Genomic DNA, 26,334 nt, shown 5'->3' on the forward strand with positions numbered 1-26,334 from the left:
TTGGTATTTTCACGCAAATTCTTCTGCTAATTGGGGTTTAGTCCAATTCTGTATCCTTCCCTTCAAGGCTCAGGGGTCCAAGATTATCTTCTATGCCTATGTTAATTGGTTTCCCTTTTCTTTGTTGAAGAGGGTCTGTGCAATCCTTCTGCCTAGTCCGCCATCTTGCCAGAACTCCCTAGTAGATTTGTTTTGCAATCAGCCTGTGCAAGATGGTTATCTTTTCACTGTCAAATCAGAAGACCACACCATTTTTAGTGATAGAGATGACAGGAGAGCTTGGGTAAATGCATGTATCTGTTTATTCTAGGCTCTACCCCTCCAAAAGCTTTGAGATCATCTTACAGTACAATGAAATAGAAATCTGAAGAGCCAGGAACCAGAGGTAGGGTAGGAAGATAAAACTAGAATTGTTAGTACCTTGCAGGCTAATTTTACCCAAATCTGGTTAGCAACTGTTGCTACAAACAGCAGCAAAGAATCATAAAGTGTGTTCAATAACCACACTGCTGCAATGAACCAATAAGAAAAAAATGCATGTAACGAGAGGAGGCATTTCGTGTGCTTACTTTTTTTTTTTTAAGCCTTTGAGGATAACTCAGGTGGTGAAGACCAGGACCTGGAGTATATGGAAGGTTTCTTAGTCATCCTGACTCTAAAGCGAAGCTTTCTCTTGAAGGAAGGCAAATCATTATATGAAATAGCACAAAACAATTATTCCGAAATAGTTAAAGTCTAGAAAGAAATACAAAGAATTTTATTTGACCTTGTAGAAGAAACCAGAAAGTCTTAGGATTAGAAGGTCTTTCTGAGTTCAAGTCTAATCCCTGCATCCCATTTACAATGGGATGTTGAACTTCTGCTCAGCTATTTCCAGAGACTTTATATTTATTCCCTCACAAAGACAGACCATCCTAATTCTCAAGACATACTTGTTCTTAGCAAGTCTTCTTCATGTTATGCTTAAGTCCACCTCTCTTGTCACTCCTCTCTGTAGCAGAATTACCCACCTTGCTGTTTTTGATAAGACAGGCCTTCATGTCACCAAAGGACATAGTCTTTTTTTCTCTGGGCTGAATATCTCCAGATTGTCCTGGTGTTTCTTGAGCCTTTATTCCCAGGCCTTTGGGTCCTATTGTTGCTCCTCCTGCTTCTCCCTTACAGCACTGTTGTTGTTGTTATGTGCCATCAAGTCAGACCTGACTCATAGCGACCCCTCCTTGGGTTGCCGAGGCAGTATCACTATGGAAGTAGGAATGCCCAACCTTCCTTCTGAGCAGTGGCTGGTGGGTTTGAACCACCAGCCTTCTGGTTAGCAGTCAAGTGCCTTAGGCACTATGCTACCAGAGCTCCTTGTAAATGGCCTGTTTGGGTTAGAAGACACAGGTGTGCCCTCTAAGCCTGGAGGAAACCAGATGAAGGACTAGGGAATTATAACGCACAGCTTAAAGTTGTGTTCCCTTCCTGAGCATCTGGATCATCCTATAGACATGTCTTCATTCCTTGACTTACTAAGCAGCTTTCCAAACCGTCAAATCCAGGGCTAGTTGCACCTCTTTGATTTATTTGCTTCTTTAGTGGCTAATTAATATCAATGGGGATGTGAATTTCTTTGTAGGTATTGATTTAGTGGTAGGTAGGACATTGACATGATGCCCCTTTGGGTGCAGGGAAGTGTAGTGACTGCATACTGACTCCAGCCAGCACAGGCACTGAGGGAGACTCAAACCAAGTTGTCCATTACTTGGGAAAACAACCCCAACATTCAAAATTAGAAAAGCCTTCACATGGAGATATTTACCGAATGTTTAAAGAATAAATTTGTCCATAAAAGTCAAGACTTAAATTTATATGAAGTTACTAATTGTCATGCCGCATAGTAAAACACCTGGTTTGAAGAACATGGGGTTGTTACCTACTTCTCAGTGCCTCTGACTGGTCTCAGTCAAATCTCGGGGCTTCTCTGGGATTTGGTTGCTCCATCTGTAAAGTGAGGTTTGTTTAGAGATGTCTACATTCCCTTCTAGTTCTGTGGTGCCCACAAAGACATTTAAATGGTTTCTTATGACAACTGATAATGCCACAGAGGCATAACCATAGTGTTAGGTAGAGATGTTGGCCTATATTGCTTGGGGCATGTTTTGGTTACCTAGTGCTACTCTGGCAAAAATATAACACAAATGGGGTGGCCTTAACAAACAGGAGTTTATTCTCTTACAGTTTGGAGGCTTTAAGTCTGAGTTCAAAGTGCCAGGCTCTAGGGGCTGGATGAAAGCCCCTCAACTTTGGACTTAGTTCTGCCTTCTGCTCTTGGCCCACTGAAGCCAGAGGCTTTTCTTCACTCAGACAGCATCTGGCTGCTGAGGCTGACTAGCCCAAGGTTGACAAGTAACAAGGCACAGTACCAATATTACCAAACCAGGCCATTAATTTAAGTCCACTAGAAGGCCCAAGATCAGCAGAGCACGGCAGGCTGCTGAACAATGACTCAGCTACATGCAGGGTTCATGTGTGCCATAAGCTAGAGACCATTCCCAAATCTGCTTCTTATATACAGGGAGCAGACCACATCCCTAAAGCAGCTGTTTGTGGTAGATTCCACCATGAGTTGTCAGTCTCATCATGAGGAATAACTACCACCAGCTTCTCAGCCACTCAACCAGGCCCAGCCAAGTTGACATACAACTTTAACTACCACAGAGCACAAGGGCGAGTGGACTCACCTATCACATTGAGCTGCTAAGGATGACCATAGGGTCCAGCACTTGAGTAGACCTTACTGACAGGTGATACTGGCATCTGACAAGGGTTGTGTGGGGAAAGCTTTTCTGGGTCCACTCTACAAGCATTGATGGAGAGGCCAGTCTGTTGCCTCCTGTATTATTTCATGCATGTACTCTTGAGGATCTGGTGTGGACCAGCACAGTGCTGAGTGTGTGGAAGATGCAGGGATGACTAGAGACACAGTTCCTATGGCTTTAAGTGGGGATGTAGTCTTGTGGAGAAGAGGAAGTGATCTTGATAGGGTGGAATCATGAATCACAGAAGCCTTTCACAGAAGAGATGACATCATGGAGGTACCCTAAAGTATGAGATGGATTGTCAGGTGGAGGAATGAGAAGATCCTGGTGGTGGGAATGCTAGGGAGACATGGTGTGGGAAGTGCTTGCTGCTCATAGAGGATGGGAGGATGGTGAGACTTCCTTGGGGGAGTTAGCTTGGGGAGAAAGCAAGTAAGGCCTTGGGTATTCTGTTGGATATTTTGGACTAATTTTGCAGGCTCAGCAAAGACCTTTAAGGTTCCTGAGCAGGAGACTGACTAATGTGTTTGAAGAAGCTCACTTTCATTACCATGTAAGGACATATTGAATAAGGTACTGGAGCCAAGGAGGGGAAATGTGATAGGCCAGGAGACAAGACCCACTGGAGCCATAAGAGCTTAAGGAAAGGCTGGGTAAAGGAGAGAAAAGGACTGGACCTAAGCCTTGATGGGTCCCCTAGGAGGCTGGGAGAAAATGAAAAAGTAAGGATGACCCCTTACTGTGGTAGAATGGGGCATCAACTGCAGTTGAAGCAGGAAGAAGACCAGGGTTGCAAAGAGTGGTCAGTTTTAATTTGTCAATAACCAAAGTACCTGGAGAATAAAATATAGCAGTTGGGGTTGAGAGGATTAATGTGGGAGCCACCCCAGGAGAAGGATGTGGGGCAAGAGGAGAAGGGGGTTCACAGCCTCAGATTACTTCTCAGACCCAGCCTGAAGTCAGTAAAGGAACAGAGCTCATCATTTCTTGTACTGCATCTCATCTCAGACAGATAGAATTGGAAGCTGCAACTGCCCAGGCATGTGACATATGTGGCTGGGCAGATTTTGGGATGCTAACATTGATGGACGTACCCTCTGCCCAGGCCTTTTAAATCAGGGTCATGGCCTTTAGGTCTTCAGCCTTTCTAGATTTCCTGGGCAATGTAAAAACTATTTCTTGGGCACTAGAAGTTAAAATGGGACCTTGTGTGCGTCAGCCCACTTTGACTGGTAAAACAATCTAACATTTGCTTTCAGTATCAATTTGTACAAGAACTTTTTATTTATGCAAAGTAGCTGAAGCAGCAAATAATCATTATGATAGAGAGTCATAGGCCTAGATCCCAAGATCTCTGGGTGGGAAGCACCTTGCCCTGAGTTTTTGGGTAAGGCTTCACCAGTACCCCTTGCCAGTGATGGGTCCACTAAGAAGCCCCTGAGGCTGCTTGCTAATGAGTATTAATTAATTAATACTCATTAAGTAATTAATGCTTTAATTAGCAGGAAATAAAGGCAAAGAAACCAGGGAGCATTTGTGTGACCAGGGTTTGCTGTAAGAAGGCCCATATATTTTGCAGAGTACAGCATTGCCTCATTTAACATTTTGTGTCTGAAACTTCAGTGTGCACATATTGTCTGTTTAAAGTTGATTCCCAGTTGTTTGGTCTTCCAAACCCATAGGCAAAACCTGCATGAACAGCAGAACTGCTCACTGCCCTGCTGGGGGATTTTATTCCTCAGCTGCCTGCTTTTCTCCTTTAGGCCAAATTCTAGGCTTAGGGATTCATTCTTTGGTGTATGTGATATTCCCCATCAGCCTGTACCACCCACTCCTTGCACCTGTGGGATGACTCCCTGGCTTGTGGGATGGAGCCATTCACAGGCCAGCAGCGCCCAGGCTTGAGGTGGTGTAGGGGTTTCTTCTCCCTTCCACTGGACCTTAGGATCCATGTAGAGCTTCTCCACATTCCAAGGGTCAGCACAACCTCCCCCGCCCCCAATCCATGAAATCAGAACTTTGTTTGGGGCCCAGGCATCAGTAAGTTTGAGAACATCCCCAAAAGATTCTCATATGCAGCCAGTGCTGAGATTATCTGATCATCAGACTCACTTAAGAAGCTTGTTTAAAAAGATAGATGGTCCCAGGCCTCATTTGGTACTAAACCAGTATCCAGGCAGGGTTCTTAGGGATCTGCATTGTATTATTCTTGGGGTAAAGCAAGTTTGGGAAGCGCTGTCCTGCTGTTTAAATAAATGGCTGAGCCCTGAACCCAGTGAGCCCTGGGCCCAAATCCAAGGTCAGGGACTTCTTTACAACACAGTTGAAATTCAGTTTCCCCAGTTGTGCAACAAGGGCTGTATTTACAGGAAACATTAGTAGCAACAAATGAGGGCAGCTATTACATACTTAGCCAAGTACCCAGTGTGTGGTCTGTGATAGGGTCAGTCACAACAGGGAGGGTATGTTTTCAGTGCCTAGGATGAAGAAGGCTGGAAGTGGAGGGGTGTGAGCTGTCCATCCCTTTGTCAACTGCTTACTCTCTTTTCTCTCTATAGGTCGTTTGGGGTGGTCCTCTGGGAGATCGCCACACTTGCTGAGCAGCCATACCAGGGCTTGTCCAATGAACAAGTCCTTCGCTTTGTCATGGAGGGTGGCCTTCTGGATAAGCCAGACAACTGCCCGGACATGTTGTAAGTATTTCCTGGGCCCCTCAGCTCTCCCTTGGATCCTTTTTCTCAAATAACTGTTCTTGCATCACATGAGATTAGTATTTCTGGGAGCAAATCTAGTCACAGCAGGGACTGGGATGGTTGGGAGTGGTTTAGAACGGAGTTTATCGCAATGGAAGGAAACAGGTACCATAACCCACCCCTTATTCCTCAACCTTTTAGTTCTGATCTGCAAATTGCACTGTGGTTTCTCAAGCCAAATGTTAACTCTTAAGTTCCAGACCTTCCAGCCTTCAGCAAGCCTGAGGGAACTGCCACAGTTGGTATATACCAAGGCTTTATAGTCAGGAATACTTCATGGACTGTGTAGGGTAAACCTCAGATCTCTTGCCCTGGACAGTGCCAATGTACTGCCACCTCTGTGGTACCCCTCAAAGTTTCTTTTCTATTAATTATTTATAAAAATCATAAAGTGGCATGCTATCCAGAACTCCAGCCATGATCAATATGGATCTAGGACATGATCTAGCTGACCTCCCTGCAGACCTGACCCTGGGTACACACAGCTTCAAGTGCTGGAAATTTGTCTCTTTGGCCTACTTTTTTTTTTTTCCTGAAGGAATACCTTACCATTTTCAGTTCCTGAGATTAAGTTCCTAAGAATGTACATGGGGTCTCATGGCCACGGTGGCTCATCATTCTTAGGAAAATACCCTCTTTTGTTGGAGTGAGGATTTGCTCTGCTATGTCAGGGGACAACATTTTGTGGAAGGAGGTCGGAGATGGAAGACCCTCATTGTCTTTCTGTGTCAGAGGAGGGCTGTGAAAGTGCTCTGTCATTGGGATCATCATGTGCAGGGCAAGTACTATTGGAAGCAGTGGGCTTGTTTTTGACATATACATTAGACAGATTCAGAGATTCTTCTGGATCAAAATACATAAACATGAAGGTTGGCTACTACAAGCATCCCAAGAGTAATTTATGAGATTTCCAAGACTACCATTCAGGACAGTGTCTGCTACATTGACACAGAGGAATTGTTGGACTACTTTTTGTTCTACATTGAGGATATCAAGATCAGCCCACCTGCCCATCTGTGTACTGTCCACCCAGCCTTGAGTGAGCACTGACTCATGCTGGGCCCTATGGTGGTGGGATGGCTTGCAAATATGAATCAGACATACATGTCAAGTGGGTACTAGAGGAACTGACCTGGGCAACCATGAAAGCTTTGCTTATTTGGTCTCTCCGTTTCCAGGGTCAGGAATCCAGACCTGAGTGTGCTGAGTCCTTTAGTCAGGGTTTCACAAGGCTGAAATCAAGGTGTCAGCTGGGGCTGCAATCACATCTGAGGCTCAGGGTCCTCTTCCCAGCTCATTCAGGTTATTGGCAGAATTCATTTCCTTGCAGTTATAGTACTGATATCCTCACTTCTTGCTGGTTTGTTCTCAGCTCCTACAGACTCCTGTCAGGACCTTGACACAGCCCCCCTTCCATGGACTCTCTCACAATACAGTAGCTTGCTTCAGGATCAGCAAGAAAATCTCTGTTACTTTGAAGGTTTTCCAACTGATTAAGTCAGACCTACTCAGGATGATCTCCTTTTTGATGAACCCGATGTCAGTTGACTCATAACCTAATTAGAAGAGTGAAACCAGTCATATTCACAAGTCCCACCCACTCAAGAGTAGGGATTATACAGAATATGTATAGCAAGAGCAGGAATCTTCATGGCCATCTTAGAATTCTGGCTATGATGGTATCCAGAGTGGAAACCATAACTCTATCAATAAACTGTGGTTTTGTGTTTTGTTTTTTATCTCAAAGCACTTGGAGTATTCTACCAAGACTGATCCTTGTGCTCCATGTAGAGGTGGTAGGCCATGTTCTCCTGACTCTAGCTATGATTCTGAAGGGTAGATGGGTGAGGGAGACTCAGTGGGAGCACCCCTGTGCTTCAGAAGTATACTAACTAAGTGTTGTGTTTATTAGCTGCTGCTTCTGAGCATTTGTTCAGCTGAAGGTTCTTCTATCCCATAGTCACTTCGTAGGGAGTTAAGAAAGTAGACTGGAAGAAGTTGGCAGCGGATGTCGTAGGGAAAGCATCATTCTCACAGTGGCTAGTGTATGTAGAGGAATGCTGCTTATCTAAGCAGCGTGTGTGTGGGGCTGGAGGAGTAGTCTAAGCAGTCCACCAAGACCAGAGGGCTCCACTTTCCAGAAAACCAAAAACCAAATTCACTGCTGTCGAGTCTATTCGACTCATAGCAACCCTTCCTTGGGTTTCTGAGGTGGTATCTCTACGGAAGTAGATTGCCCAATCTTCCTTCTGAGGAGTGGCTGGTGGGTTTGAACTGCCAGCCTTCTGGTTAGCAGTCAAATGCCTTAGGTACTATGCCACCAGAGAGCAGAGGGATTTCCCACTACAGCCTCTCCAGAACTCCTGAATCCAAAGTTAGAAGAAACTTAATGATCATTTAGTGCGTTTTTTTTGTGCAGCACAGACATTCTCTCACCTCATCTGTATTAGCTACTTATTGCAACATAATAAATTATCCTAAAACTTGACAGCTTAAAACAGTAATAAACATTTATTATCTCACAGAGTTTCTAAAAGGAATCTAGGAGGCTGTGGCTCAGAGTCTTTCACAGGTTTCAGTCTAGATATCTGCTGGGGCTACAGTCATCTGAAGGCCTGACTGGGACTAGTGGAACCACTTCCAGGGTGGCCCATGTACATGGCTGCTGTGTGCCATTGAGGCCTTAGTCTGTACTTGGACTTCTCTGTAGCACTGATGGAATGTCTTATGACAGGGCAGCTGGCTTTCCCCAGAGCAGGGCTGGGCAGACTTCCTCTTATAGACCAAGTAGTAAATATTTTAAGCTCTGCAGACCATCCAGTCTCTGTTGTTACTACTCAACTCTGCTGTTGTAGCGTAAAACCAGCCATAGATGTTATGTAACAAGCATAGCTGTGCTCCACTAAAATTTTATTTTTGGAGATCAAAATTTGAATTTCATCTCACTTTCATGTGTCATGAAATATTCTTGTGATTTTTTTTTTTTTCTAACCATTTACAGCGAAAAACCATTTGTAGCTCACACACCTTCCAAATGCAAGCAGAAGCCTGGATGTGGCCCCCAGGTCCCTAGATTGCTTACCCCTGTCCTAGAGTTAGTGACCCAAGAACAGAGCAGAAACTTCAGTGTCATTTATGACCTAGGTCAAAGTCAAAAATTTCTCTGTCAATAACTCTGTCATTTCTACCATCTCCTGTGGGTTCTATCGGTCAGCCCTATTCGGTGTGGGAGCAGATTACCTGGGGGTGAGAATACCAGGAGGTGAGACCACTAGGAGTCTTGGAAGCTAGCTCTCACACCGCTTCACCCTCTTTCCCTCACAGATGACTGTCTACACTCTCTTTTGCACACTGTAGCCATGGTATTCTTACCAGCCCGTTATAAGAAAAATCTTCTTTTACAGCCAAAATATAAGTAATGGCAATATGAGGTCTGCTGCCCACTGAGCTTGCATAAAAGTGTGTGGTGCCAGAACAGATGCTACTAGGATCAGTGGCATTTTGGAAAGCTTAGAAACAGTCTAAGAAAGCAGGTGTGCATTTTGTCCATGTGAGTGGGGATGGGGTGGAGAACCATATTGTCTGTGTGTTTTCCCATTTAACTCAAGTATACATTGCCTGTGAGAACCATGTGAGACTCCTGGAGCTGATCCACCCTCAGATGACTGGCATTTTGGTATTAACTGAATAGGCCTGAGAATTAGTTTACCTGCTCTGGGAAAGGCAGAGTACTTCCTGTTCCAAGCAGAGTGACAAGGAAATTTACACAGAGAGGTTATTACATGTTTAATTCAGGAGATGTTTCTGTTTTGCCATCCAGAACCCCCATGGCAAATTTTTCTCCCTTCTAAGAAAAGAACACTTGAGCACTGGTGGTGCAGTGGTTAAGTGGTTAGCTGCTAACCAAAAGGTTGGTGGTTCAAACCCACTAGCCACTCTGTGGGAAAAAGATGTAGCAATCTGCTCCTGTAAAGATTTACAGCCTTGGAAACCCAATGGGGTAGTTTATTCTGCCCTATAGGGTTTCTAGGGGAGCTCTTGTGGCATAGTGCCTAAGGCACTTGACTGCTAACCAGAAGGCTGGTGGTTAAAACTCACCAGCCACTCCTTGGAAGGAAGATTGGGTAATCTACTTCCGTAGTGATACTGCCTCAGAAACCCAAGAAGGGTTCGCTATGAGTCGGGTCCGACTTCGTGGCAAACAAGAACAACAACATAGGGTTTCTAGGATCCCTGGTGGCACAGTGATTAAACTAACCAAAAGGTTGGCCATTCGAGACCACCAGCTGCTCTGCAGAAGAAAGATGTGGCAGTCTGCTTCTGCAAAGATTTACAGCCTTGGAAACCTTTTGCAGCAGTTCTGCTCTGTACTGTAGGGTCCCTATGAATCCAAATCAACCAGATGGCTATTATTATTTTATTTTTATTTTTATTTTTATTTTTTTTGGTCAGGTCACTATGGGTCACAATTGACTCAGCAGCAGTGGGTTTGGTTTTGAGTTAGGAAAAGAACAAAGTGAAAGGTGGCTAGTTGGTTTCATAAGGAATGGCTGTATCATCCTAAATGTATTGATGAGCTTAGGTAAGGAAGAAGTACTCTGGGAGAGTTCTTTAGTTACAAGAAATGAAAGAATGGGCAAAGTTGATCCCAGAGTAGAGGAAACTCAATGACACTGTAAGAGTACATGTGGAAGAGAAACTACTTCAGCAATGGCTAGAAGCCTAAACAGGGACCTTAGGGAAATGTGGGGGCACAGAGGCTGCTGAGGGATTTCAACAACCTTCAGCTGTTGAGTGATGCCTGCAAGTGAACCAGGTTGTCTTGGGAGCAGCCAAATCCCCACCCCACTATATCACAGAATGCTCAGGTTAGATGAAGCCCCCATCATCTGAGGCACATAGTATTAGGTTTGTGAGTCCCAGTGTCATGGCTCAATTTGAGTTAAGTCAGCAAATATCATAGAAAAAGATTCAGCTTATGATGTGTTGGTGGGTCCACATTGTAAATTGACAACCAGGCAACCAGGCTCATCCTTGACCTCCCGTCACACTCATCTCTCAATACTTCACCACAAATGGTATTGAAACTGGCTGAGTACGTGCTGATAGCTAATGTTTGCCAAAGTCTGGCAAAGTAAAAGGAACTAACTCTAACACTACATACAGGATAAGGGCTAGAGCAGAAGTGTGAACTAAGCCTTAACAGCTCGAGTGAAGCAGCCATTTATTCTGCTGGTAAAACTTCCACAACTCCACTTGTCAAGACTCCTGCCAGCAAAGTCTTCTGGATGCAGGATTCAAGAAAGAAATTGCATTGTTTTAGCCCAGAGAGTCATGAACTCATAGATGAGTTTGAAACAAAGTCAGTAGAATCTGATTGTTTATGCAGTTTTTAAGCATGGGTTTTTCCCTGTTGATGATTTATATCCTCACATTGCTGGGAATCCTGGGCTGGTTTTGAGGGAATCATGTGCTTGAGTGTGGGGTCCAATCAGGCAATAATGGCTACTTCCTGCCCAGTTGGCCCTGAGCTGTGCTTTTCCATGTTAGGGAGCCCCTGCTTTTGAACTATATCCAGAGACAGTGACCTGGGCTGTGAGGGGAGGACCACTCCCAGCACCCCAGGTCCTCTCTGAAATTAGGTCTCTCTGTTGTGAGTGTTATTACTTGGACTGAAGCTGTGCTAACGTTGGATGGCAGGAATGCTTTGATCCTGAGCTGCCCATGTGTGCATCTTGGCTTGCTAATGACCAGCACAGATCACAACTTGTCCAGTTCACAACATCACATTGGAGCCTGGAAGCAGAGAGCAGTATATAAAGAGGAAGCCCCTCCACGTGTACAGGATGGCAGGGCCAGTGCCATCATCCCTCTTTTCTATGCCCTTGACCATTACTCAGCCTCCCCAGATCACAAATGTCACACACTAAGTAAGATCTTTACAGTTGAGACAAGAATATAGTTGCATCTTATTCCTGTCCCTGATGTAAAGCTGTATGCTCACTTCCCCTGCGTGTGGGGAGCAGTCAGTCAGACACCTCTCCACAATCGCCCAAAGGGGCTCAGGATTCGCCAGAGCTAATTATAAAAAAATGTGGGTTTTTTTAGCAAAGATGCATGGAAACAATTAGTCCAAGGGACTAGTAGACCATATGATCATGAGACCAGAACTAGATGGTGCCTGGCTACCACTGTCAACCACTCTGAGAGGTATCAGTGCAGGAGATCCTGGATAGAGTGGGAGAACAATGTGGAACAAAACTTAAAATCATGAAAAAAAGAGACCAGGTTTACTGTCTGATAGAGGCAGGTGAGACCCCTGAGACTATGGCCTCTAGTTTCTCTGCAGGTCTGGAACTGAACTCACCCCTGAGGCTTCCAGCCAAACAATAGACAGGCATATGGGGTGAACATTTCCATCAGGTAGGTACACTCCTTGAAGTGATCGATTAAGGGAGAACAGAAGGGCAGTATTTGCACAAGGAGGTGGGGAGGGGATGGGAGTACATGGGAGGGAAGGACACAGGGAAGAGGTAACTACAGAGAGGAAGTAGGAAGAGAGCTGTTACATTGTAGGGAACTATAGTCAATGTGGGTATGAACTGCTGAATGGAAAATGAATTTGCTCTGTAAACTTTCACCCAAATCAAAATATAAAATAAAATGTGCTTTTTTAAAGAGGAGATTTATCAACTCATAAATCCTTCTAGAGTCTTCTGGAAAGTTTTCTTGCTGAGAAAGTGTAAACAAGGTCTTGAATACCACAGAATAGAAAAAAAACTTCCTTTTATGGGCAGCACTGTAAGGGCTGTGAATCTGGAATGATTTAAAAGAGGCATCACATGGCTTGTTTGTGCTGATGTCATCCACATCACTCCCGTATCTGTGGCACCTCCTCAGCCTCTCCAGGCCATGGGGGCACAAAGCCAGGGCACAGTGCATGTCCTTGGCCCAGCTGTAGTTCTATTCAGGGATAAGTCAGTCAGCCAAAGGAGGAAATGGCAGCAAAGCAATAGAGAGGGATTTCATGTATTTATGACCCATTTAAAAATGTTTCTATCCTTTTTCTTAGGAAGTGATGAGGGAAGGAGTATGGACAGGCAGGCTCATTTTCCACCTAACCACAGAGAGACAACAAACTAGCTGCCAGTCTACCAGTGCAAACCCCTGTAACATCTGGGACTATTCTAGACAGCCAAGAGAGGGAGGATCTCTTCGACGGACCATGGTTACTCTTGTTTAGGTTGAGAGAAAATTCATTTTTCTGAGGAAGGTAGCAATCAAAGTGTAGCCATGCTGTTTCACAAAGAACTCTATCCCAGCTCCACCCCTTACTAGTTTTGTAGTCTTGGACTACAAAAGTATTTGATCTTTTGGCACTTCTGTTTCTTCATCTATAGAATGGGGATGATAATAGTACCTGCTTCACAGACTTGGGAGAGTTAAAGTAGTTCACACACACAAAACTCTTGACTGTCAGAAAGACAGTGTCTCCTGCTACTCCCAACCAACAAATGCTGGCTCCTCCTATTGTTGGTGTGGTCCTGCTGCAGGGGGTTTAGTTGGGAAGGAGAAAAACTAGTCAGCCTTCATGTTTAGCTGCTTTTTCCTCTAGAGGAAGGGTCACCAAACTTTCCGGAAAGGGCCAGACAGTAAATATTTTAAGCTTTGGGCTCATATAGTTTCTGTTGCAACTACTCAACTCACAATTATAGCTTGAAAGCAACCCCTGAATGGATGGGCCTGGCTGTTCCAATAAAACCAGATTTACGGAAACATGCAGGAGGCTAGGTTTGGCCCCAGCTGTAATTTGCTGACCCCTGTTCTAGAACATTAAATCTGTATGGAACCCCTTCTTGTCCATTCCCACCCTTCCTCAAGGTCATGTATTCCTCCACCCGACTTTATTCTAAACACCTTGTTTCCCACATCTTCGAAGGTAGTCTGGCCAGGTGTCCATGTACTTTCTTGTTCCAGGCCAGCTTGCATGCTCAGTAGCCTTCTATTACATTCTGTTTCTCCCATTGGAATTTTCCCTGGTGCCATATGTAAGCACATGGTTGTTGGTCAAGTGGTCAATCTGACAGAAGGCTGGATGCCAGTTTAGGGTGCTTTGAGCTTCCTGGGTATAAGTGTTCCATATGGCCATTTTTATTCAAAAGCATCTTGTTAAGCAGAATTTTTCAAACAAAACAAAGAATAAAATTTTCTGGAGAGAACAGATAGAAGGGAAGGCATTTTGTTTTTAAGCTTACATGAGAGAGGACCTCTGTCCCAGAACCATAGCTTCTTCTACATTATGTGGCCAGCCTAGATATGTGCTTGTGCAACTTCCCTTTTGCTCTGAAGACCTTTTTAGCTGGGTGTCTGCATGCTGGGTTAATAAGAAGTATCCCCTCTTCCCGCAGCCATTCTGAACTTTCATCAAAGTCCTGGTGTTTCCTGGGTTGGGGCATCTGGCTACACCAGCACAACACTCCCCTTTTCTTCTCTGTGTGGCCTCCTGTTCTCATGAGAGACCAGTCGCATGGCTGGGAAGATTCCCCTGTGGCTCATAAGACTCTGTAAGGGCTTCACAAAGGTTTGCAGCCAAAGTGCCACAGTGGCCAGCTGGCAAGACTGGGGCACAGCATAGTTTCATTCACTGCTCTCTGCCTGTCGCTGGCTGGTAGACAAGACTAATCCACAGATGCTCCCTCTCTGGCTTCATGTCTGCACTGGGACAATAGTTCTGCTCACATGGCCTGGGTCATAGGCCTGCCTCTGCGGGTCTTGCAGCAAGCAGCCTCAAGCCCCAGGTGCTAAGTGGAGACTGCAGCTTGGAGCATGAGCCCCTTCTGTTTTGCAACCATGCCACCTCCTTATGCCTGCATCCTCAAGTTGTGCCAGTAGTAGCCCTGCCACCATGAGGTAGGTTGGAAATATCAGAGGTGGGATAAAAAAAAGATCACTGTTAGTAAAGCTGTGGTCCCTCATCTACCTTCTTAATGAGAAACCTGAGGTTGCTGGCATTCGAATTCTTGAAATCACGTTTGAAGCAAAGCTGCAAGAGTTGCTTCAAATAGAAAGCTGGTTACTTTTATTTTTACTTCTTAGTACTGTCACCTTAAATAATACATGTGATGTCAGCCTCTGTGTGAACTGAGATTTGCCCTCCTCAAGAGAGTTTGGGTTTTCTGCCATTATGAGTCATGGGTCCTGAATTAGGTGGTTGGAATGGTGGAACATAAGACAGGAGAAGCTGAAGGCTATGGAGTCTATCAATATAGAAAGCCAGAGACTTAAAGAGAGGTGGCAGATGATTTTTATTGATCTCATTGTACATACATCTGGTGGGGAAACCACAGCAAATAGGCAAGGCCACTTTGCCCTGTACTTCCTTCCAATCTGCATCCATCTCTGTCTGTCTTCACTTAGGTTTGAGCTGATGCGCATGTGCTGGCAGTACAACCCCAAAATGAGGCCTTCCTTCCTGGAGATCATCAGCAGCATCAAGGACGAGATGGAGCCTGGCTTTCGGGAGGTCTCCTTCTACTACAGTGAGGAGAACAAGCCTCCTGAACCGGAGGAGCTGGACCTGGAGCCGGAGAACATGGAGAGCGTCCCCCTGGACCCCTCTGCCTCCTCCTCCTCCCTACCGCTGCCCGACAGACACTCAGGACACAAGGCTGAGAATGGCCCAGGCCCTGGTGTGTTGGTTCTCCGAGCCAGTTTCGATGAGAGACAGCCTTACGCACACATGAATGGGGGACGCAAGAATGAAAGGGCCTTGCCTCTGCCCCAGTCTTCGACCTGCTGATCCTTGGATCCCGAACCCATGCAAACCGTAATGTGTGTGCACACTCAGCGGTGGGGTGGGGGGAGGAAAAGAGACCGTTTTAACAGTATATTCAAAAGCCTCCTGTACCTCAGTGGATCTTCAGAACTGCCATCGCTGCCCATGGGAGACAGCTTCTCTTCAGTAAACACATTTGGGATGTTCCTTTTTTCAATATGCAAGCAGCTTTTTATTTCCCTAACCAAATCGTCCAACTGACATGGGCCTTTAAGAACCTTAATAACAATAGCAACAGAGCACTTGAGAACCCAACCTCCTCACTTTCTTTCCCTGTCTCTTTTTCTCATGTCTCTCTCTGATGCATTTCTCTTTTTCTCTGTTTCCTAATAGAAACACATTTGCCACAAGTCCAGCCGTGATACCCTTTTTATCAGATTGAGGAAATGGCTGTCCAGGTGGTTCCATAGTAGCCCTCTATCAGCACCTGCTTGACATCGTCAGTCTTTATAAAAACCAGTTAGGACTGAATATTTTAACTATATTTTCAACTTTTTGAGGGACATACTAAATTTAAAAAGGGCCATCATTCATCCAAGTTTGTTAATGCTGCCAAATTTTGCCAAAATCTGGAACTTTCTCCTTTACAACCCTGCAATTATATTCTTATTTCCAGAGGCACGTAGAAGGGCATTTTGTCACTCTGTTTAAGAGAAATATCGGTGATGCCTCCCATCTGATCATTCATTGGTGTTCTTTTAAGTCTCATGTTCACAATGATCTAATTGCTTTTGGCCTAGCTTAGTATTTGGGGGAACTCTATAAATATGGGACTTAGTGAAGATGGGGAGAAGCTGACCTGGCTTCCCTGTCCCACTTTCCCACCCCTCACCCTTTAGCCCCCAAGAATTCTGGAGAAAATCGGCCCTGTCAAGAGCCTGAGTCACAGGCTTTGAGCACAGGTCATCCTCATGGCAGTCTCCCCGCTCTACCCCCTCCCAGCCCCAAGGACACAGATGGGGAGGGGTTTCTAGGGACTCAGCCCAACTGTTTATGCAGGTTTGCAAGGAAAGAAATTCAACCACCACCACAACAATACGAAGAAAAGCAGTACATGGATTCAAGCATTCTAAGCTTTGTTGAGATTTTCTGTTACTAGGACTTTTTCATGGTTCTTACAGTTCTATGTTAGACCATGAAACATTTGCATACACATCGTCTTTAATGTCACTTTTATAACTTTTTTACGGTTCAGATATTCATCTATACGTCTGTACAGAAAAAAAAAAAAAGCTGCTATTTTTTTTGTTCTTTATCTTTGTGGATTTAATCTATGAAAACCTTCAGGTCTACCCTTCCTTCCTTTCTGCTCACTCCAAGAAACTTCTTATGCTTTGTACTAGAGTGTGTAACTTTCTTCCTCTTTTCCCAGTAATTGATACTTATATACATACTTTACCATGAACTGTTTGATGCCTTTTTATAAACACATCCCTCCCTCCCCACTCTCCCTACCCCATTAGTTGTCTAACTCTAACCCATAGGCTTTGTGGGCATGAGGTTGGTGAGGGAACGGGGTTGGGAGAAGACCGGAGCCTGCCCCTTCTGAGAGGTCCATGGTCTGGCTGGCCAAGTCCCCTCTTCCCTTAGCCTGCTTTCACACAGCATTTGAGTCTGTTACAGTACAAGACATGATACAAACTCAGGTCAGAAAAAAAAGGTTCAATCTTTTGCACATCCTTGTTCAGTGTTTCTATCCACCATTGTTGAAAAGTCTCACCTGCTCTTTTCCTTGCCTTTGTTTTGGTTGTGACACACATATATATATTTTTTTAATTCTTGGGTACAACAGCAGTTTTAACTGCAGACACTAGGCATTTAGGTTACTATTATTATTATTTTTTAAGTGGATATTTAATCCTTCCATCCCGTGAGAAATAGCTGCTGAGTCCAAGGGTGTAGCTGAGTGTGGTCCAGCAGGCCCCTCTGTGGCTTTTGCCACCACCCTCACCAGACCAACCTACCTGTCTTTAGAGTCAGAAACTCCTATGGGCCCTCCTTGGCACTGGCAGGGAGGCAGAGCCCATGCTGTGACTGGCCCTGGGGCCACAGCCTCAGGGGTGTTGGCACAACCCCTCCCCATCTGCCTCGGAATGCCAGGTCAGGGCAGAGCCCACCAGAGGGGCCGAGGAACCCTGCGCTAACTCCCAGGGAACCAGAACCCTGGCCTCTCACTCTCTCCCTCAGCCAGAAATCCAAATTCTCAGAGTCTAAAGAGGGGAGGCTTATTTCATTTTGCTTTTAGCACTTCCCACCAGAGTGATGACAGCACAAGAGTTGCTTCTGGGATGGAAACATTTAAATTATGAATAAGAACAAAGTTAAAATATGATGATTGCTAGTTGTGACTGGAGAGTAAAAACAGAAAAGGCTTATAGTGCTCTTTTCCTTGTCTTTAGTTTCAGTCCCACTATTTTCTCTAGTCTCTGTCCCATAGTTTTCCCCTTTAAAAAAATAAGAAAAAGTTCATTAAGAAGGTATTATATGTAGGAGTTTTCTTTTAATTTATTTTCTGATACCAGTTTCAAGCACTGTAGAGAAGCCCCATTATGAATCTAAATACTGAGGAAAGGGTTTTGCGTGTGTGTGTAAAATGGGACAGTTTTTTTATTTTTTATTTTTTTTCAAACATTTATCTACCTCACTCTTATTTTTTTATATGTGTATATATAAAAAAAGAATACATCTCACATTTCTCAGCACCTGACAATATAATGTTGATACTGGTAACCTCATCCACGCCACAGGCTATACACACCAGGTGACAAAGGGAGAGGCCAGACTGTACTCCGGGGTCAAATCAACACTCCAGCTCATCTCCCCACTCTTTTCCAAACTGCTTGCCTTTTTCTAAGATGTCTTGTTTTGGTTGCTTTTGTTCTTTTTCCAAACTTAGAGGTGGCAAGGTATCCAGGTTTTCCTTCTCCCAACCCAGCAGCCTCAAGGGCCCAGGGTGCTCTGTATTCAGCAGGAAAGCTCAGGAGACTACCAGAGCTCTAAGCAGGGAGACCAGTTGGCCATCCTATGCTGTCTTTGAAACAAAGTACTTTATGCAGATTGAATGATGAACAAGTTTCCTCCTGGAAAGAGCTGTTTGTGGTCTCTCTGTTAGAATCCCATGTGCAAGTGGGCAGTTTGGGGTTCCCCCTCTCAGCTGCTCCTCACACAATGACATGCTGCTGCGTTTGTTAACCTTAACATTGCAGCCATGTTGGCAATGTAAGAGCACAACCTGCCTGCCCTTCTGATTGAGAACACAGAGATTCCTGGCATAACAGCCAATCCAATATAGAGAATGTACTGAGGAGACAAGGCCCCTTCTCCCTCTCCGGACTGTTCTCTCAACTTCACCCTCACCACCTCCTCCCCTAGGGGAGAAGAAAAACCTACAGAACCTGCATGGACAGGACTGGTCGTGTGGAGCCTCCCATCAGGTCTCTGCCCTGCTGCTCACAGGGGTGGGAGGTACTTCCCCAATTCTAGCAGCTGCTCCGAAAGGCCCTGGGAATTTTATCTGGAAAACACGGTGGGTGGTTCTCCCAAAGTGTGGGTGCTCCTTTAAAATCCCAGTCCTGCAGTTAAACTTGGGAGCATTTTCCCTCCTGCAAGGACTCCAACCTCCGTTCCCATGTCCACCAGGATCTTAGTAATTGAGAAATACTGCTTGATCAGGGTTTCTTCTTTCACATTGTTGGTGACCCCTCAGAATAGTGACCTCTCCTCTCTTTTGCACATACCTACCGGTTTCCACAACTGGATTTCTACAGATCATTCAGCTGGTTATAAGGGTTTTATTTAAACTGTCCGAGTTGTTGGTGTCATTTTGTATTTGTTTTATGTAGGTGGTTTTTCTTTAAGTAGGAAGAAAACACTAACAGTGTAGTGCCCATCATAACATGCTTCAGAAACAAATAAAAGAAAATTTTGCTTGCATGACGGTGCAGTCTTTTTACTGGACCAAAATCACCCACCTCGACTATACCAAGGCATCATCTAGTCACAGTTCTAGCCTACTTTTATGCTGATTTTTCCACCTCTTCTTGATTTTTCTCTTTTGTATGCTCCAAATAATTTTATAAATCTGAGTTGTGGCATTTTCCATGCAACCTCCTTCTGCCAGCAGATCACACTGCTTGAAATGACATGAACCACTGAGGCCCATCAATGGATTGATGTGAGCATGAAAATATTATCACCCATGGCCCTGCCCTGAGGCAGCAGGGGCTGGTTTATTGTAGAGATGTTAAACTTCAGCTGGGTGAGGCCTAGGTCACTCCAGGTCTCCTGTATGTGATGGCAGGATGCTGACGTTTGACATGCAGTTGGAATGAGCTTCCTCCTTGGAAGATAGATACAAGATGGTGTTTGTGCCTAGCACTGGCCTCTCCTCCAGCTTACTTCTTATGACTCTGAAAAACATATCAATGGTAGGAAAAATGGGTAAGCAAAATAGAAGAGTTGTTATTGTGGAACTACCAAATGGAAGAAGGCTTGAAGGGTGTGTTTCAGTTGGAGTGACAGATTTTTGAGCAAAATATGCTGCCAAATCCTAGGTCACTTTGTTCCACCAAAGCCTCTTTCCTAGCAGCCTACCTCTGTCTACAGGTGGTTGTACGCTATGTGGGCTGCTGCAGTGGCAAGGTCACGCTGAGTTCCGACCAGTGAGAAGGCCGGGTTGCCCAGTCCCAGGTCCTCAGCTGTTGCTGTGGGGTTCTCCCAGGGAAGCCAGATAGTATTGAAGGCAACTCCCTTCCAAAACAATGGCACCCTCCAGTTGACAGTAAGTAACACACCATGCCATGCCTTGGCTCATTCTAGCATTGCATTTAAGGTTTAGAGTTTGTTCTTTTGTTAATGTTACTTTTGTGTTTGTCAGCTGTTTTTCATTTCCTGGGCTAAGCAGCATTGAGAGATAGACACCAGAGATCCACTCCTTAAGCATCAGTGATGAAAGTCAAACTGTCTTACTCCACTCTGAAGTAGTTGGTGGTACAGATGAGAACTTCAAGAGAGGATGTTGCTTAGATTGAACCTCTGATACCAGAGATGCTGAAGATACAGACCTTGGACAGGCCAGAGTGTTTCATATTGGCCTCCAGCTTAGATGACTAGTTGGTCATTTGGATAAAAAGCAGACAAACACTCCTTGATGGTGGAATGATAAATGGTAGGAAACCATTGTAACAGGGATCATGTATGACATGAAGAGAACAATTGTGAGGAGAAGGTTATAGGGCTTGGAAGAAGTGTGGGTGCTGTTTTGAACTTGATGGTTTCTGAAGGTATCAGACCACATCAAAGCACAACCCTCATCGATGGGCATTTGGTTACAACAAATAAACCCAACATTCTACTTTGGAAACTGTTATTGAAGAATTAAGTCAAATTGTTCAAGAATACGAACACTGCATTTGTCAGTTCTGGGGCATAACTTTAGGGTTTGGTTTGGTTTTGTTTTTGCAAGAACATAATTATCACTCATTTGTATGCCCACATTTGTGTGTCTGCATCTTTTTGGTAAACATTGTTTTAATTAGTCACTCATTAGCGTTTTCAATAGGGCTCTTAAGTCCAGTAGATTACGGGTAGTCAGTTGACGAAGATCTGGTTTACAAGAACTAATTAAATGTTTCATTGCATTTTTGTAAGAACATAGAATAATTTTATAAAATGTTTGTAGTTTGTAATTGCTGAAGATAATTTAAAGACAATTTTTTCCTCTGTGTGCAAATGTGTGTTTGTGATCCTTTTTTTTTTTTTTTTTTAGGACACCTGTTTACTAGCTAGATTTATAATATGCCAAAAAAAAAAAAAAGACTTTTCCCTGACCCAAGCTGTGGTTCACCCCCTTTCCCACATGCTTTGTGCCCTAGTTTATATTTATAACAAAGGAATGATGATTTAAGAAGTAGTTCTGTATCTTCAGTATCTTGGTCTTCCAAAACCTTCTGCCAGGGAAGGGGATCATCTTTTGCTGGTCATTTCCCTTTGGAGTGTAGCTACTTAAACAGACTGAAAGAACCTCATTGGCCATTGAAACAGCAGAGGTGTTGCAGCCCAGTGGGGCATGCACTATTCAGCATCCCATTTGCTTGGTTTGGTTGTTGTAATTGTCATGCAATGCCATAGAGATGGCACACAGAAATGGTTTTCACAGTGATCACAGCACACAGACTTAACTCACAAAAGATCATTTTGATGCACACAGGCCATTTGCTTACACGTCTCATATCACGATTAATGCTTTGTTACAACAAATTTTCTTTGTTACAAGCAAGGAAGAGAGCTTATTTATTTTTATTTAAGGCAGAACACTGATACACATTTTCAGTACAAACCCACTCCATTTTTTTTTTTTAAATGAAAAACTACACACACACACACACACACACACACAAAATAACACTTTGCAAGTTAGACTCCTTTTCCTCTAGTTCCCAACAGATATTGGCCATGTCTGTACAACTTCACAAAATTCCCATCATTGGAAACTTCTGGATGTTTTGCACAAAGTAGGGGAAAAGTCCAGAAACAATTTGTTCTTGTTTTTAACTTTCCATTTGGATGTTGTGTAGATAACGTCCCCAGGTGGATACATGCCTGGCGAAAACACCTTCTGCTTTCTAAACCAGTGAGGTTGAGGTGAGAGGATTGCCAGAGTTTGTCTACCTCTGGGACAAAAATCAAACCAGAAGGCGTGATGGAATGGATGCATCGCAAATAATGCATTTTCTGAGTTTCCTTGTTTAAAAAACGTTTTTTTAAAAAAAGAAAAAAAATTAAAAAAGGTAATAACATGGCCAATTTGTTACATAAAATGATTTTCTGTGTATAAAATTATTCCTAAAAGATTCCTGTGTTTATATAAAAAAAAAAATCAGTAGATGAAAAAAATTTCAAAATGTTTTTGTATATTCTGTTGTAAGAATTTATTCCTGTTATTGCGATATACTCTGGATTCTTTACATTATGGGGAAAAAAAAGAAACTTTTGTCTATTTTGAATGGCTGAAGCTAAGGCAACTTTAGTTTCTCTTACTCTGCTTTTTTCTAGTAGTTAAAGTACTACATGATTTAAGTTAAATAAAAGAATTCTGTATGTATTTTTTGTCTCTAGTTTTGTCTCCCTTCCCCACACACACACACCCTTTATGGAAGAGTCACTGCATTTCCGTGAAGGGAAGCTGAGCTTTGTGGGGCACATGTGCTCACACATGCACCGGGAAGTGTTCTGTGTGAAGGCGCTGCTGATTTTTGACAGCTGAACCTCCTCAGCATGCAAATTGCTGGTGAAGACCGGAAAGCTATTCTGTTTCTCGCTTCATTAAATCAGCTAGAAGAAAATTTGAATACGTAAGATACAGAAATATGTACTGCATTTTTTACTGATTTGTACTTTTTTCCTGTACCTTCCAATGACAAATGTCAGGCCAAGGTAGGTTTGACGTGGATGCCTCTGGGGCAAAGGACTTCACTCTTCATATTTCTATCTCCAAGGGTACAGGTGAGGATCAATATGGCAGAACATGTCACTGGAGATGTTGAAAACTGTTACTTTCTACTAGCTCCTGACTGGAGATTTCTGCTGGCTTCATGGACTTTATAACCCAGGCACAGTTACAGTAGGGAATGTGATTGGATATCTGTATCAGACTACCTGATAAGCAAGGTAAGCACAGGCTTACTTGTGCTTTCTTACTAATCTGTAGTCAACAATTTCCCTTTTTTTCTTTTACCACATCAAAGATTCTGTGCTTCTAGGCATGGCTGGCATCTGTCTCTCTCCCAACCCCATGGCACCTGATCTTCCTACAGAATCAAAGCCTCTTCAAATTTACAATCCCTGAAAGGGATGGAGTACCCAGTAAGCAAAGTAGGCACAGGCTTACTTGTGCTCACTTACTGATCTGTAGTGAACAATTTCACTTCTTCTTCTTCTTTTTTTTTTTTTTAACCACATCAAAAATGTGGTGAAACCCAGCTGAAATTATTCACTACAGATCAGTAAGTAAGCACAAGTAAACATGCTTATCTTACTTACTGGGTAATCTACCTCTGCTGTACCTTTGAAGGAAACAAGCTGTAAATGTTCTAGAATCAGACCAGAGATGCTCAGATACAACATCAGAATGACAAGCTGATAATTTCACTAAAATATGATCATGGGAGTTCATACTGCAGCAACAATACCAGGTCACTGGATGAAGTGCTAACTAGCAAAGTGTTGTTGTTGTTATGTTGTTATGTGCCGTCGAGTCAAACCCGACTCATAGCGACCCCTCCTTGGGTTTCCGAGGCAGTATCACTACGGAGGTAGGATTGCCCAACCTTCCTTCTGAGGAGTGGCTGGTGGGCAACAGAAATAAAACAAAGGCCACTGTTACTTAAGACCTGGTGAGACTCACAAGTATTTGGACATCAGAGCAAAAGGCTTTCCAAAAAGAGGACACTAAAGCCTGGTGTTGCCCCAGGTTTTGGCTCACTGCTGTCACTTGAGTACCTGGCACTCAGGGACCTTCACCAGAGGATCCTTGACTAAAGGAAAGTTTGCCTCTGAGGATCAGCTTTCCGGAGTGCTGGCAGGTAGGCATGGGGAAGCCAGGGCAGTGATCCTACTCAGCTGGATGGGTTAATGCTGCACTTCCCAGTTGCCAAGGTGCATGCTTCACTTGTCCTGACAGAAGAAACAGCAGTTTCTTAAGAGGAAACTGCTGGGTCATTAGAAGTATCAGACACTTCTCCCCATTATACCACTCCCTCAGACCACAGACCCATCAAGGTGATGTCAATATTTAGCTGCACAGATCGAGCTACAAGTCCACATGCTGTAAGGTGTGCATTTTGTAGTGTCCTGGTGGCACTGTGGTTAAAGCACTAGACTGCTAACCAAAAGGCTGGTGGTTCGAACCTACCAGACCCTCCACAGGAAAAAGCAGTCTGCTTCTATAAGGACTTAAAGCCTTGGAAACCCTATGGGGATCACTGTGAGTCAGAATCAACTCAATGACAGTGGGATTAGTTTTTTTGGTTTGGTATCATCACTAAAGGAATTTCATGTCTCTTCTCTCATTCAATGTTCATAACAACCCTGCAAATGAAAGATTTTTATTACTCTGTTTTATAAATGAGCAAACCATGCAGACATGCCCAAGATACCCCCCACCCTCACCCCCAGCTATTAAATAACCAAACAAGTCTTGCTTCTAATACCAGGTTTTATGCTTGTGGTTTTCAAACCGACTCAGAAATGCCATGGATCAGCCGTAAGTAAGCAGGCCCCACTGAAAGTCACCAGGGGAGGCCATACCATTGCATAGGTTAGGTAGTAAGTGAGGCCTTCTGGGATTCTCCCTAGAGGGACTTCAAAGGCTAAAGAGGATGGGATGATGGAAAACTTCATCAAGGGGGAGCTCTGGGCCTCTCAACCAGATAATATCTAAAAGCTTTTTAAATATGTCTGGCATGTTGCCAAACAGTCTGAACTCACACTGAGCACAGTCCCAGAAGTCTGCTGCTTGCCAGTGTCCCGGAGCAGGAGCTTCAAAAAGAGAACTAAGGGGTCTGGACATCTGCTGTTGGCCTACACGTGCAGGAAGAAGTGCACATTGAATTACTATGTGGTGGTGGCGGTACCTGTGTGTGCTGGTCAGCACCATCTGCCCACCTGCTGGCTTTGATCATTTTGATCTGTTTTATATTAACTGATCCAGTTTCAGTTCAGAGGGTGTCCTATACAAAGTATTCCAAATCCACAAATGCTCTAGTGAGCTAGCAGAAGCACTCAAGGCCTGTTCAGTTCCTGTTCTGTGAATGAATCTGTGCAATAAATGACTATGATTTCTTTAAAATGTAATTAAGTGGAAAAAACTGTGGTAGTTAAGGTTGTGTGTCAACTTGGCTGGGCCTAGTTGAGTGGCTGGGCAGCTGGATATAGTTATTCCCCATGATGAGACTGGTAATCAACTCCATGGTGGAATGAACTGTGAGCAGCTGAGTAGCTGCCTTAGGGATGTGGTCTGCTTTCTATATATAAGGAGAAGGCTTGGGAATGGTCTCTAGCTTTTAGGCACACTTGAATCCTGCATGTAGCTGAGTCTTCGTTCAATAGCCTGCCATGCTCTGCTGACCTTGGGACTTACAATGGACTTGAATTTAGTGGCCTGCTGTGTTGTTTGGCAACATTGGACTGTGCCTTTGTACTTGTCAATCTTGGGTTTGTCAAACTCAGCAGCCAGCAGCTGAGTGGAGAAAGGCCTCCAGCTTCAGTGGGCTGGAGCAGGAGGCGGAGATGAAGCCCAAGGTTGAGGGGCTTTCACCCAGCACCTAGAGCCTGGCAGTTTGCACTCAGACTTAAAGCCTCCAAACTGTAAGAGAATAAATTCCTTTTTATTCAAGCCATTCTATTTGTAGTATATTCCTATTAGAGTGGCACTAGGTAACCAAAACAAAGTTATCAGTGAGAACACTGAAACAAAAGAAATTTCCTAGAGCTTAACCACTTTACCCCTTCCTCCAAAAACCACTATTGCCAATGGGGCTCCCAACAGACCTTGGCCCCCATAAAACACTGGACAAATGAAAACTTGCTGTCATACCCCAGTAATAGCATCAAAGTTTAACAGGACAGAAAACAACAAATGCTGGCAAGGGTGTGGCAAGATTGGAACTCTCATACACTACTAGTGGAGCTGTAAAATGGTGCAACCACTGTAGAAAATGGTTTGGCACATCCTTAAAAGGTTGGAAACAGAAATACTATTGATCCAGCAATCTCATTACTAGGTATACATCCTAAAGAAATGAGAACCAGGACATGAATAAATATATGCACACCCATGTTCACTGCAGCACTATTCACAATAGCAAGAGATGGAAACAACCAGTGTTCATCAATGGATGAATGGATAACTAAACTATGGTACATACACAATGGAATACCATGCAAC

General features: G+C 44.0%; 1 protein-coding gene across 1 annotated transcript in view; it reads left to right on the forward strand.

Annotated features, from left to right (window-relative positions):
* IGF1R (insulin like growth factor 1 receptor) overlaps positions 1 to 15,353 on the forward strand; it is a 455,909-nt gene extending 440,556 nt beyond the window's left edge. The window contains exons 20-21 of the mRNA XM_007959953.1: positions 5,360 to 5,494; positions 14,972 to 15,353. Of these exons, the coding sequence (XP_007958144.1) occupies positions 5,360 to 5,494; positions 14,972 to 15,353 (517 nt within the window). The remainder of the gene's footprint in view (positions 1 to 5,359; positions 5,495 to 14,971) is intronic.
* The last annotated feature ends 10,981 nt before the right edge of the window (positions 15,354 to 26,334 follow it).

The sequence above is a fragment of the Orycteropus afer genome, unplaced genomic scaffold (assembly GCF_000298275.1).
Source record: "Orycteropus afer afer isolate SDZICR_OR568_19922 unplaced genomic scaffold, OryAfe1.0 scaffold00019, whole genome shotgun sequence".
Classification (NCBI taxonomy): domain Eukaryota; kingdom Metazoa; phylum Chordata; class Mammalia; order Tubulidentata; family Orycteropodidae; genus Orycteropus; species Orycteropus afer.